Raw genomic sequence first — 12,877 nt, 5'->3', positions numbered from 1 at the left:
CCATAAGTAACTAGCTAAAATATGCCGTTTAGGGCTAGAATAACATATACCTTGATGAACTATTTTCGCAAGAACATAGATTTATGTCAGTGTGAGAAGAGTGTGACTGTAAAATGTGAAGTTTGACGGCTTCGTTCCACCCACTATGCTTGTGAGTTGAGTTGCGTTTAGGTGCGTCGGAAAGCTTGGAATTTCTAGTTTTCAGTGATAACAAGCATGTTATTGTAGACAGAGAAAAAAATAATTCCAGATCTTTTGAACACAACTTGCTCGTATCTTTACGAAGCTTATATTTCTACTACTCTATTGTTAAAGGGACTATTTGTAACTTTCAGAAATTCTTCTTAACAGCGACACCTGTGGCAAATCAACGAAAGTCAGCGTCGGGCTCGTGCTTGTGCTCGCTCTAAATATTTATAATAAGACATATTTTGGACAACAGCAGTTGGTTTATGGATTCTGAAAGCTGAAGACCTCATCTTTTCAAAACGGTATGACATGCATATCTTTTATAAATACATCATATTCCATTGCGACTTTTTTTTGTAAATACGCCACAGGGTAGGCTACAACCTGTTCGACCCGGTACCGGGTCTGTTGGGCTTAAACTGCGTCAGCTTTTTATTGTTTCAATCTAATTCCCTTCAAATAGAGAACGCTGAAAAGGGGTCTTAAATATGCACATGATGGCTACACACATGATAATGCTAAAATACTGACACCTAAGCTTCATGTCCTGCTATAGATTAGGCTAGTTAGCTGGGCATCATTTGCAGCTTATGTTACAGCAGGAAAAAACACACCATTTAAAAAAGACACCATCCTCCAAACTCTTTTTTTTTTATAGATTTTGGCATTTCTGCTTTATTTTATTTATAGTTAGAGAGAGACAGGAAAGTCAGGGGAGAGAGAGGTGATGACATGCAGCAAAGGGCCCTGACCCGGACTCAAAGCCGGGCCCCTGCAGCAAGAAGTCAGCCTTAATGGTATGCACTCTACTCTGTGTGCCCTCCAAACTTTTGACACCAAGTTTCATTCTTACTATGGCCCGATGCACACATCTTCAGCATTTAAAGATATTTCAAAGCTGGATGGGCCCTCTGTGCCTAGTTATGGTTACCAAGCAATGATTGGATAATTGCTATTCGGGGGAGGGTTTATCAATCAACAACGAGCCTATGAGAGGGATAGGATTATTAAGGAACTGGAGAGGAAAAGCAGTAGCGTACTGTAGGTGAAAAGTTCATGTTGTGCACAAGTTAAACACAAGTTTCGTTTGTACCATTTTCTGCTGTATGAACGTCGGTTAGTTCGGAGGATGAGTGGTGTTTATTGAGGTGGAGATGACGATAAAGATGTATCAAGCCAGGGAAACGTGGAAATGCAAGCCACAAATATCTAGGAGCACTATATCCTGGCACAAGGTTTAATGTTTTTGATATAAGATATTACTGTAAAACCAGCAGCCAAGCAAGTGGGCGTTTGCACTGTGCGCTGACCTGAGTATGGTTAATAAAAACTTGTAAATCCCAGAGCTGTTGGCATGTTCATGTCTACTCTCGGTTTGATGCAACAATATTCTGTCTTGTTCAGGCAAGGAGGCAATGTCTTTGTCTTCTAACATACTTCCAGAGCTCTGTCGAAACCATTAGCTAATTTCAGTTTGTCTCGAAACAAAGGGGAAGCTAACAACCCACACACATGCACAAAGTAGTAATTTCTTTTAGGGCTGTAGCCAGCTGCAGATATCATCTAGACAGCACACAAACTGAATTATTACATTGTTCCTGTGGTAAAATATTTCACTTTGGCCTTTAAGCACAGGTCCTGCTGCGAACAAAGCACAAAACAAGGGAGTGGGAGGGAGAGTTAGACAGCGCGAATGAAAGAGCGAGAGCTAGAGGATGAAGTCTCTTTTCTTGTTCCTTACAAAGAGTTGTTTCTGTAAAAAGGCCAAATTAGAGGGGCTGGTTGCAATGGGCGTTTGAGCAATCATAACGGACCGTCAGCACGATTCATGCTTTTCTTTGTGCATTGGGACGTAGGGGAGGATGTGTTGTGCTTGCATGTGTTTATGTTCTTCCTCAGGTCAACTCCCTGATAGGAGCTAATGCGAGGAAATTTCAGCGTCAATCACTTTTGCACTTGTAATCTAAAACAATCACATTCCACGTGGATAATGTACCTTAGATACGCTGCACGTCTCAGCTGCTTTGCGCAAATGCAAACCACAGCAATAAAAATCCCATGGGTGAGAAGAAGTGAAAAAGATCTGCTAAATCAAAGATTGTTTCCCCTGCCGAGGGAGTTGATTAAGTCTTGTGTTGCTGAAACTAAGCCTACAAATCCATTTGCACAGATTCAGAACAGACTGCGCTCATGCCTCCGTATGTTTGTACCAATCGAGACAAAACCGATTTAGATGTGTTGCATGATTTTTGCTCTCTCTCCATCTCTAGGCAGTCGTTCTGTCTCAACTAATGCTCGGCATTTGTGTTCCACTTCAAATCAGCTCTGATCCAGGCTTTTCTCCAGTGTTGCTGCATTTCTTTAAATATACGTAGGCCCATATATTTGTACAGTTTCATAACCGAGCCCAAACTTTTTTCATAGCGTACTTACTTTGCTTACTTACTTCTCATTTCAATATGTATGTTTTTATTGACATTCCGTGTTTTGCCTCGGAGCTAATGAGACAGTCAGAATAGACTTCCTCTTGATTTTCTGAGATTATAGTGCAGACTTGACATTCTGTTATCTGTTTCTGCACGATGTGTGCTGAAATGTATCAGCGTGTTCTTTAAATATTCTGCTACGAGGAGCAAGCCAAAGGTATGTAGGCGTTTATATTTTTATTTTGCCAGAGTCGTGTTTTGGATGTACTTAAAAAAACGTGCCTTTTTTGACTCCTCTGAATGTACAAAGTGGATGCGGATGCTGATGAGGACTTATTTACAGTATTATAGCTTTTAAAACCAACTTTTTGTATGCCATGGAAAAATGCATTTTGTAAACAAACTAGACATCTACACGCCAATATTTATGATCTTACTAGGGCTGTCAATCGATTAAAATATTTAATCGCGATTAATCGCTTCATTGTCCGTGATTAATTGCGATTAATGGCATTTTTTATATCTGTTCAAAATGTCTTTTGTCTATTTCAGACCCATATGATGACGACGATCTGAAGGTGAAGACCCAGAGACCTCGATCAGCTGACCAGCCAGGTGTGTTTCAGGCACAAACTGGTGAGTAATGTGATGTGTGCATGAGTTCACAGCCTGGAACAAAAGTAGCCAACTTGACCTTTTTACAGGCTGTAACTAAAAATAAAGAGTCCCTTATAAATAATTATTGTACATTTACCTTCTGAGGCATGGCTGAACACCAGGGCAGCTATCGCCATTCACATGTGCGCATATGTGAAAATGTGTGACTTTAAAATGTTGCATAATTAATAGCATCGGAAAAAGAAAAATGGAATTATTCATGACACGATGCAGAGGAATCTGCCTTATACATACATGACATGACATGTTGGTTGCTTTAAACCACACTAGAATAGGTCATATGCTAGTTTGTTCACATATGCATACACACACGTTTCCATATTCACAGCCACCACTGTGTGGAGGAGGGAATCCCTACCGCGAGGGAAACCCCTGGCTCTGTCTTGTCCTTCTCCTCTGCCCCCACCCACCCTCCTCCCCATCCCCTCCTCGCCTCTCCCCATTCTTCCATTCCTCCGGGCGTGTGTGATGAGCTTAAGCCCTGACTCACGTCATGTTAATGAAGATGTAATGCGATTAACGGACATGCAATTAATTTGATTTCCTTATTCGCCATGTGATGACGCCTCCGTCAAAGGACACGGCGCTCATAAACAATTTAGAACGAGAGAAGCGGGATGACTTAACACTTGGTTTTTCGCTTTCAAGGGCGTTACTCGGAGGGAACAATGGGACTCTCTCCACAGCTGCCTGGAGGACTCAGAATCACCCACAAAGATGTCTGAACACCCAGCCTATGCCACTATATTAACATCTAAAGAAGCCCGTTTTTGGCTTATAGCCCCTTTTAGCTTTGAGATCACATGTTACCATAATTCCACGAGTATTAATATTGTTGAATCTCTAAGAGGATCATCATCCTTATGAGTATTCTATCAAGGTTTATATACATTAAAGGACCAGTGTGTAACATTTCAGAGGATCTATTAGCAGAAATGGAATATAATATTCCTAATTATGTTTTCATTAGTGTATAATCACCTGAAACTAAGAATCGGTGTGTTGACACGTGTTGCTGGACATTCGTAGGAAAACAAACAAAAAAGGAGGAATAACTTCTTCATAAGATATCATACGAACCGTATGAGAATACTTTGCATATCTCCATAGGGAGCGGGTCCTTTTCACAGAGTCCGCCTTGTTACTCCGCCATGTTTCTACAGTAGCCCAGAATGGACAAACCAAACATTGGCTCTAGAGAGAGCCTTTTGCGTATTTACGTTACCTGAAGGGCACCGTAGTTCTCCGACACGCTTGTGAAACTGCTGTAAAGTGAGCCTCAGAGTGCAAAGCCGTGGTACCGCCAGCCACCGTCTGACTTCTATTGCTCATAAAGTCGTGTTATTATGGTAAGGATGGCCTGTGAGCGGAGGGGTATTCAGTTGATTGCAATCTGCAATCACACCAGTAGATGCCGCCAATTTCTACACACTGTACCTTTAAGGGGCTTGAATCAAATCACATATCACCAATACTTATATAGTCAGCCCGTTCTCTCCCAGGGCGCCAAATACCAACGCTTTATCATGGCTGATGGCATTAGATATGAGATATGAGACACTCTGAGCTTTCCATCAGCTACAATGTCAACCCATCCGCGTCAATATTAAATGCAAAGAGAAAGTGCTGCGGTGACATAGTTTGAAGATCGAAAGAGACACACAGGGCATGTAGGAGGGGAGGTGGATGGGTCCAACAAACACAAGGCTTTCATCCAGGAGACCACTGTTCATGTCCCATGCATTACGTTACAATCAGCTGTTCGTTCATGTCCCGTGTTCACAATGTTCAGTGTCATTTTCACTGTGCAATTATAGTAGTTTTAAGCCCAACCAGTTGTTTTTCATATCTAACTATAGTGGTTTTATTGCCTAAACCTAAGCAAGTGTTTTTGTTTAATTCACAACATTAAACACGTAATTACTGCGACCGATAAGTGAGACTGAAGGGTCTGACAGAGCGTCAGTATGTGACGAGGTGGGATGAGATTGCGTTGATACAGTATGCAGGAATATCATATAATGGTATTAATATAGCACCACAAGCCAGGTTGTGTCAAAAGTATACACCTACCATAGAACAATAAGCAAAGCTCTCTTATCTCCAACAAATAATGATCTTAACTTCTACCCAGGGGGGGGAAAATGTTCCTATAACTACAGAAAGTCTCTCTTTGGTTATTGTAACCACAAAGCCCTCTCATCTTCTGTCAGATAGTCCCAGGCTTTTCTCTTGACAATTGTATGGATTACGATTTTGTTTTTGTGTTCTTTTATTGTAGTAATATTGCAATGGTGTCACAGTCATCCAAGGGAATTTTCATTTTATTTCAGTAAATAAAAGAGCAAAGAAAAACCCCGAACTGCTAAGAGGAATCAATAGAGCAAACATGTTTTGATGCGTTTGGTTTCTTGGAAAATTGGAAGTGAAAATGCAACAATGAATTGTCATCATCTCCGCTAACAGATCCCATAACTCTGGCTTCTTTGTTGTGGCTTTTTAACTGTATGACTCCAATATTTATTGCAATTACACAGTATAAACAGTTGAATATTGTTATGATTATGAGACAATAGGCACATGAACATGTAGAGAAACATGGATGTGTTGTGTCACCTGTCACATCACCCATTGTTTACGAGGATATTTTAAAGCCTGCAGTTGGTTTTTATTTGATCTAAGCTGTGATCATGTTACAACAAATGACGCCCTTTCTCTTGACCTTTTTGTGTTCCCGCTGACTTGTAGAAACATGAAACTGGAATCATTGACAATTACCCCCGTCTCTGTCCACCTCCGTCTTGCTTTCCAGGTGACCCCGCGGCAGAGGAGTGGTCACAGTGGAGCGTGTGTTCTCTTACGTGTGGGCAAGGCTGGCAAGTGAGGACGCGATCGTGCATTTCTTCTCCTTACGGGACGCTGTGCAGCGGAGCCCTGAGGGAAACGCGCATGTGCAACAACACCGCTTCCTGTCCAGGTGAACCTGGGATCACGGGCTCAGGTATGTTTACTTGAACGTTCTGTTCAATCTTTATCTATGTGGAGTGTATTTGATGCCGTTTACATAGTAGGGGCACAACATGCCAAGACTGGGACTGGTGACTTGTCCAGGGTGCCTTCATACCCACATGGTATGCTGGGATATGCAACAGGCCTTTGTGACCCTAAGTAGAGATTAAAAGTTGAGAAAATAAGTGAAAAAGGCTTAGTAGTGTTGCAAAAATGATGTCCAAATACATGCGGATATAATGTAGGCCTTGTTTTTGTATTGTTTTGTTTATGTAAATGTAAAATTTGACTAAAAAATGCAGCTTTAAACCATAAGCTCTCTGCCTCGCACCTCACTCACCCATGCAGCATTTACTCGTCTATTTACAATTTGTTAAGAAAGCTGTAAGAATAATGAATAATGGAACTCTGTCACTTTCGAGGAAGGTAGGCGGTCTGCACACATTCACACAATCACACAGATCACATGGGATGTGCTCAGCTGAAACATAATCTAACCACGGCATAGCAGAAAATAACCTACAGAATGAAAATGCCATTTTGTCATTTCAATTCACACTACTGGCCGGCCGAGAGAGACGGGGAGACAGACGTGACACCTAAGCTCGATGTCAGCAAGTCTATTAGACTTGCCACAGCTCAGAGTTCATACTGCCTGGATTCTCTATCTTTAGCTCTCCTCTTTCGCTATTCTCTCAGCATTGTTCGCATTTCCCCTTGTCTTGTCTATACTGTATCTCTATCAGTGTCTACTTACTGTTTGTCTATACAGATAGTGTAGTATTGAAAATTAAAACGTAGCAAAATTAGCAGACTTCTGAAGATGTTTTAATTTACAATGAAAAGTAAGATATATCTATAGAAGGATATATATTATATACATACATATATATATATGTATGTATATATATTTGTTTTGCATATATATATATATATATATCCTTCTATAGAAATATCTTACTTTACTATAAATATATATGTACATATTTTATTTATGTGTGTGTATATATATATATATATATATATATATATATATGTACATATTTTATTTATGTGTATATATATATATATATATATATATATATATATATATGTACATATTTTATTCATGTGTTATATTTAATTTGATTTGTTAAATATATTTTGGAGCCGCCATTGCATCTAAAATGAAAAAACAAATTCCTCTGAAGCAAAAGCTGTAGCAGCTGTAGTTATGACATATGACATATATACTATATATACTGTATATATTTAACGAATCAAATCAAATATAATACATAAATAGAATATGCATACATGCTCTGCCAATCAGGGTGAGTGTATTGAACCCTATCTGCTTGCTACACAAAGGCATAGTGTTGAGTTCTGCTCTGGTTTGATTGCCGGTGTAGGTCTTTTCTAGATGAAATCGTGAAGTACTGCCTGTCCTGCTCCGGTTTGATTGGTTGTCCTGATTGCAATTGGAGTGAAATCCTGTATGGCACTGGCTCTCTCCTGCCTGGCCTCGTTCCCTCCCCTAATCCACTGCTCATGCTCAGTCCCCAACCACAGGATAAAACTGCAATAGACGAATCATCTAGTGGTCTAGCGAATCTCCTAGCCTCCTAAGTAGCAAAGTCGCTCTTCAGTTTTATTATCATACTTGAGGATGTCTAGGTGTGTGGAGGCGTCTTAGTTGGAACCTCTTAAAGGGGGATCTCCAATGATTTTACACATCAAAGTCTGTTTACGGGTCTTGAGGATCACTACTGTGAAGTCTGATAAACTGACGAATGATGTCACTCGAGGCAGCTTTGGTTGAGGTTAAACACTACAAGTTTGAAAATGACAAAAAAAAAAACCTGAATCACTGGGGTTCACACCAACATGGGCCAATGGACCAACACTAGCTACAGTCGACATGTTGAGCTTGATCACTTGACAAAAAAGGACACAATGGATCTTTTTTCGGTGCTCCACTGTGACGAGAGTATTTGGAATATCAATCATGCTTGGCTACCCAGTAGAATCAAGGGAATCAGGTCTGAGCCAGATATGCTATCAGACCGTCTACTCCACTGGCTTTTTGCACCAGAATATGACAAAGGTAGTGATCGCTGATGTCCTGGCTCCCTGACTATCGTAGCGATAGGGGACTGGCCGTGGGCCTGTCTAAGGAGCATATCAAAAAGACCTGCATTGTCCTCTGACTGCCAGAGAGGAAGAAAGCCCGCCATTGTGGTTGGCAGACAGTGGGTAGTCTCTAGGCTAACCTCTCTGATCCCAGTGATACCTAAGAGAGTGCATCACAGGAAAATGGCACCAATGGCCTCCATACACAGCCATTCTAATAATGACAGCGATGCGTTTGAGGATAGACTATTAAATGAAAAGTCAGGGCCCATAACTTCTCCGGGGACAGATAACTCAAAGAAAAAGTGGGGCCACTACTGTCTAAATGTCAGTGTCACAGCATGTGGTGTAGTTATTGGGCTTGAGCCGCTAAGTTTATAGAGCCCCATCATTGGACAAGGCCAGTGGAAGACTCAGGCTGTCTGAGGGGCAGCAGCGGAAAAAAATTAAACGAGCTCCAGCTGCATGCGGGGTGGGGTACCAGATCGCCGAAAGTTTTCTAACTATGTAAGGTAGCTTATATGGCACTGTATCATGTTTTCTTAATTGTAAGGCCACCCTAGAGGGCACTTTATCACGCTTTATTTACTGGAGAGGCAACCTAGAGGTCACTTCATCATGTTTTCTGTACTGGAAGGACACCCCAGACGGCACTTCATCACACTTTCTCTACTAGAAGGATACCCTAGGGCACTTCATCACGCTTTCTCTACTGGAAGGACACCCTAAAGGGCCCTCCATCATGTTTTCTCTACTGGAAAGACACCCCAGAGGGCACTTCATTACACTTTCTCTCTTGGAAGGCCACCCTAGAAGGCCCTTCATCATGGTTTCTCTACCAGAAGAACACTTTATAGGGCGCTTGATCACACTTTCTCTACTAGAAAGACACCCTAGAGGGAACTTCATCATGTTTTCTCATCATGCCCTCACCCAAAAGGGCATTTAATCAAATTGTCTCTACTGGAAGGACACCCTAGAGAGCACTTCACCATGTTTTCTCTACTGAAAGGGCACCCTAGAGGGCATTTCATCAGATTGTCTCTACTGGAAGGGCACTGTAGAGGACCTTTCATCACATTTTCTCACTGGAAGGGCACCCTAGAGAGCACTTTATCATGTTTTATCTACCATAGGAACATCGACGAGGGCACTTTTGCTGCAGTTTGTTTGAACAGGGGGTCACCAAGGTTGGCGGTCGCGTCCAAAAGGAAGACAAGGCCTTTCCACTAGTTGCTTAAGAGTTAGTGGATGTTGGACTTTTTATAGGAAGCAGCATCCAAGGGGTTGAATAGGCTCATCCTTATCTGCTAAGCACATAGTGCACGTATCGGTGACTAAAAATGTATAGACATTCAAATTAGACTTAACCTTTCTGTGTGAGGTGTCGCTTTTGTGGATTCACTCCTTAGTGAATGTGTTCATTCATTTTCAATGAGTGCCACTTATTGTGTGCGTTTCCCCGAGTGTCATTCAAGGTATCCGTGCATCCGCATGCACAGGATATGTTTGAAATATTAATGTGTAGTTTTTATTGTTTGTGCTGGCTTAAGGTTTGAGTGTTGTTTGGCTTTGTCTATTGTTATTTAAGTGATATTTAAGTGCCATTATACTGAAAGTGCAATCCAGTGTGTTCTTTTTTGCATTTTCTGTACGTGTGAATTTCCGTGAGTGTTTACTGACGCATTTCAATCCCCCCCTCAAAAAAAACGAAAATGAAACAAGAAGCGAGAGGACCATTTTCCTTCCCTGTCGGTGCATATGCTAATCTTGTTTTTATGCAAATGTACCAACGCGATTTGTATGTCTAAGTGCCTCATTTTCCATTCAGTGTCGATATTAATATCCTCAGCCGCTCCTTTGATGGGATATTGGTTACTGTGTTATGTTCCGTTTATTATTTCATTTTTTTTTTCCCGCACTCCTCTGATGTTTCCTGACGTGGTTCTGGAGGGTTGTAGGGGCACTCCTGGGATTGCCTGAATGGGGATCACACCAAATTCAAGCAGACTGGGAATTTGGTGGTGGTAGCAAATAGACATAAAAGTGTTTAATGAACTTGATGTGGTTGACTTTTTTATAAATAATTGTCTTTTTTTTGTCTTTTTCCTTTGACTTAATTTGGGGTAGAATCTACATGCTTGTTTGATTTGTTGATCTCTTTGCTGCTGGATTGAAGCCTTGTCTTCTGGACCGATGGGAAATCATAAACAAACATAGTACAGTCCACAGAGCAGACACACGAGCACACACACTAATCAGGACTGCAGTAATTTGAACTTGAAAATCCAGTCACTAAAATCGCAATTTTGTACCCCACACACTAGAAAAAACAACACTTAACATGCTAATGTAACACTCTCAGTGTCCATAATGTCGTCAATAGGTTTGCTCTAAAATCAAACAACTCCATTGATTAAAAATGGAGTAAACATGCAGAGGCACAGTTCATGCATACAAGCATGAGCTGGGCCTTTTGCAACCCTGATGTTCAAAACGTGACGGCCGGTCGCGCCAACCTTTCCTGATTCATCTGAAAGATCTGCAAGTGAAATGTTTTTAACCGACATCCTCTATTCTGTTTCATACTTTATGCACTTACTCGCAATCGCAAATATATACGCACAGGCGGAAGTGAACGTGCACACGCTTTCACAGTTTCTCCCAGAGTATCCTGAGGTGGGGAGAGTGCAGTCTGCATACTTAATTTTTTGGTTTGCCAGAATTTTCTATTCTGCTTTTTTTTTCTTTTTTTTTTTTTACCATTTATTTGTGTTTGTGCACACAGCTTAGGAGCTTAGGAGTATGGATGTGTTATGAGTGTGAGTGTGGGTGGATATGTCTCTGGGCACATCTATGTGCATGCCTGTATGTGTGCGTTTGCACGAGTTAGGGAACATCAAAGAAAAGCAGCTTGGACAGAAAGCCAATGAAGTGAAAATGGACATTTTTTTTCCTCCTCGTTTTTTTCACGGGCAAAACTCCTAAATTAAGGTGATACAGATAATCAATTTTAAGTAATGGTCTGGCTCTTGACAAAGCAAACTAGGCAGTAATTGGTCCGGCAAATTAACTTTTTTTTTCTTTTCTTTTTTTTAATATGCGCTGAAGTAGAAGGCGTTCATGCCCCAAAGCGTGCAAAGCGAAGTAGTATCCCCCTACTTCTGTTCTGTTTAGCTACTGCTCATTTACCATAGATTCAGTGACATTTAAAACATGAAGCGGAACAATGGTGCATTATGAATACAGCATACGCCTGGGTCAGTGCGTAGTCAAACGCTGCGACATCACACTTCCAGTAATCACTCAAGCGAGAGACTTGAGAGTGCATGCAAGGATGCAGGCATGAACTCATGCAGATGGCGAACACACAAACTTACACACACGCCCTAATACAACGTTTTAAATAATGCAGCTTTGCTGTGCTATGACCCCAGATGAAATTGCTGCTAATGATGGTAATGCTTAGGATCAATATGATGCATATGTCCTATTATAGGCAATGCATTCGCAAAAGCTTCAAGTAAGAAATCAAAAGTTGATATCTTCATACAGAATGCATCATTACATACATGAGTATATTTAATAACTGCATAGATTTTAAAGACGAAGTCATGCATCCTCATTACGCATATCCGTATTCTCTGCGGAGCTGTGAACGTGTGCTCCACTAAGTGTGTATGCACATTTTATCTTCTCTCATCTGAGCTTACTTGCATTTGCATCAGAAACCCAGGTCAGAGTAAATATGTGCTTCCCCATTTTTTCAGCTATATAATTTTTTATCTACCTCTCACAGAGCTGAATTTCTGCAGTTCACGACCCGGTGTTACGAGACGCAGATCTGTCACTTAGTGGTTTGATCAGCACTGATCAGTTTGTTATTTAATTATTTTTTTTCCCTGTGCTTGCTGCTGTAAACATGCTCTTTTCCACCTCCCTCTGCAACTGCAACCCTGATGGCAATAAGCTCCGTTTTAATGTGCACAGTTGAGCTAAGAGACAAGCTGTATTATGGTAATGCAGCTGTTGGTGTCAAGATAGACAACATATTTGATATAATTGCCCTGTGCTGTTTTATTTATGACTGGAAATGTCACTCAACGGGGGAGTATTTACTCGGTCACAAATAGGTGGTGTAACACAATCCTAATCCCAGTATCTGAGAACGTTTTATCATGTTTTTACCTCTTTAATTTGCTTATCTGTTTCTACTCTTGTCTCCATCTCAATGGATATTTTCTCCTTTAAATGTGTCTTAGTCCCAAAGCTGCTTCGAGCTTGATTTTATGGGCTAATTGATTGGCTTTGCGCAGTCAGGCTTCAGATACACTTGTACCAGGCTTGAGAGATTGGAGATTCGATTTGGATGAATAAGTAATGTCTTACAAGCAATCTTGTAGTGTTGTAGTAAAAAAAAAAAAAAAACAGAACTCTGCCTGATTTGTATTTCTTTTTAGTTT

The 12,877-nt window shown here is 40.9% G+C and overlaps 1 protein-coding gene across 7 annotated transcripts in view; it reads left to right on the top strand.

Annotated features, from left to right (window-relative positions):
* Positions 1–12,877, top strand: part of adgrb2 (adhesion G protein-coupled receptor B2) — a 318,655-nt gene that overhangs the window by 182,241 nt on the left and 123,537 nt on the right. For all 7 annotated transcript variants that reach the window (XM_074613905.1, XM_074613901.1, XM_074613900.1 and 4 more), the window contains 2 exons: positions 3,168–3,251; positions 6,106–6,294. In XM_074613905.1, coding sequence (XP_074470006.1) covers positions 3,168–3,251; positions 6,106–6,294 — 273 coding nt within the window. The remainder of the gene's footprint in view (positions 1–3,167; positions 3,252–6,105; positions 6,295–12,877) is intronic.

The sequence above is a fragment of the Sebastes fasciatus genome, chromosome 17, assembly GCF_043250625.1.
Source record: "Sebastes fasciatus isolate fSebFas1 chromosome 17, fSebFas1.pri, whole genome shotgun sequence".
Lineage (NCBI taxonomy): Eukaryota > Metazoa > Chordata > Actinopteri > Perciformes > Sebastidae > Sebastes > Sebastes fasciatus.
This window is presented reverse-complemented; position numbering and strand designations above follow the sequence as displayed.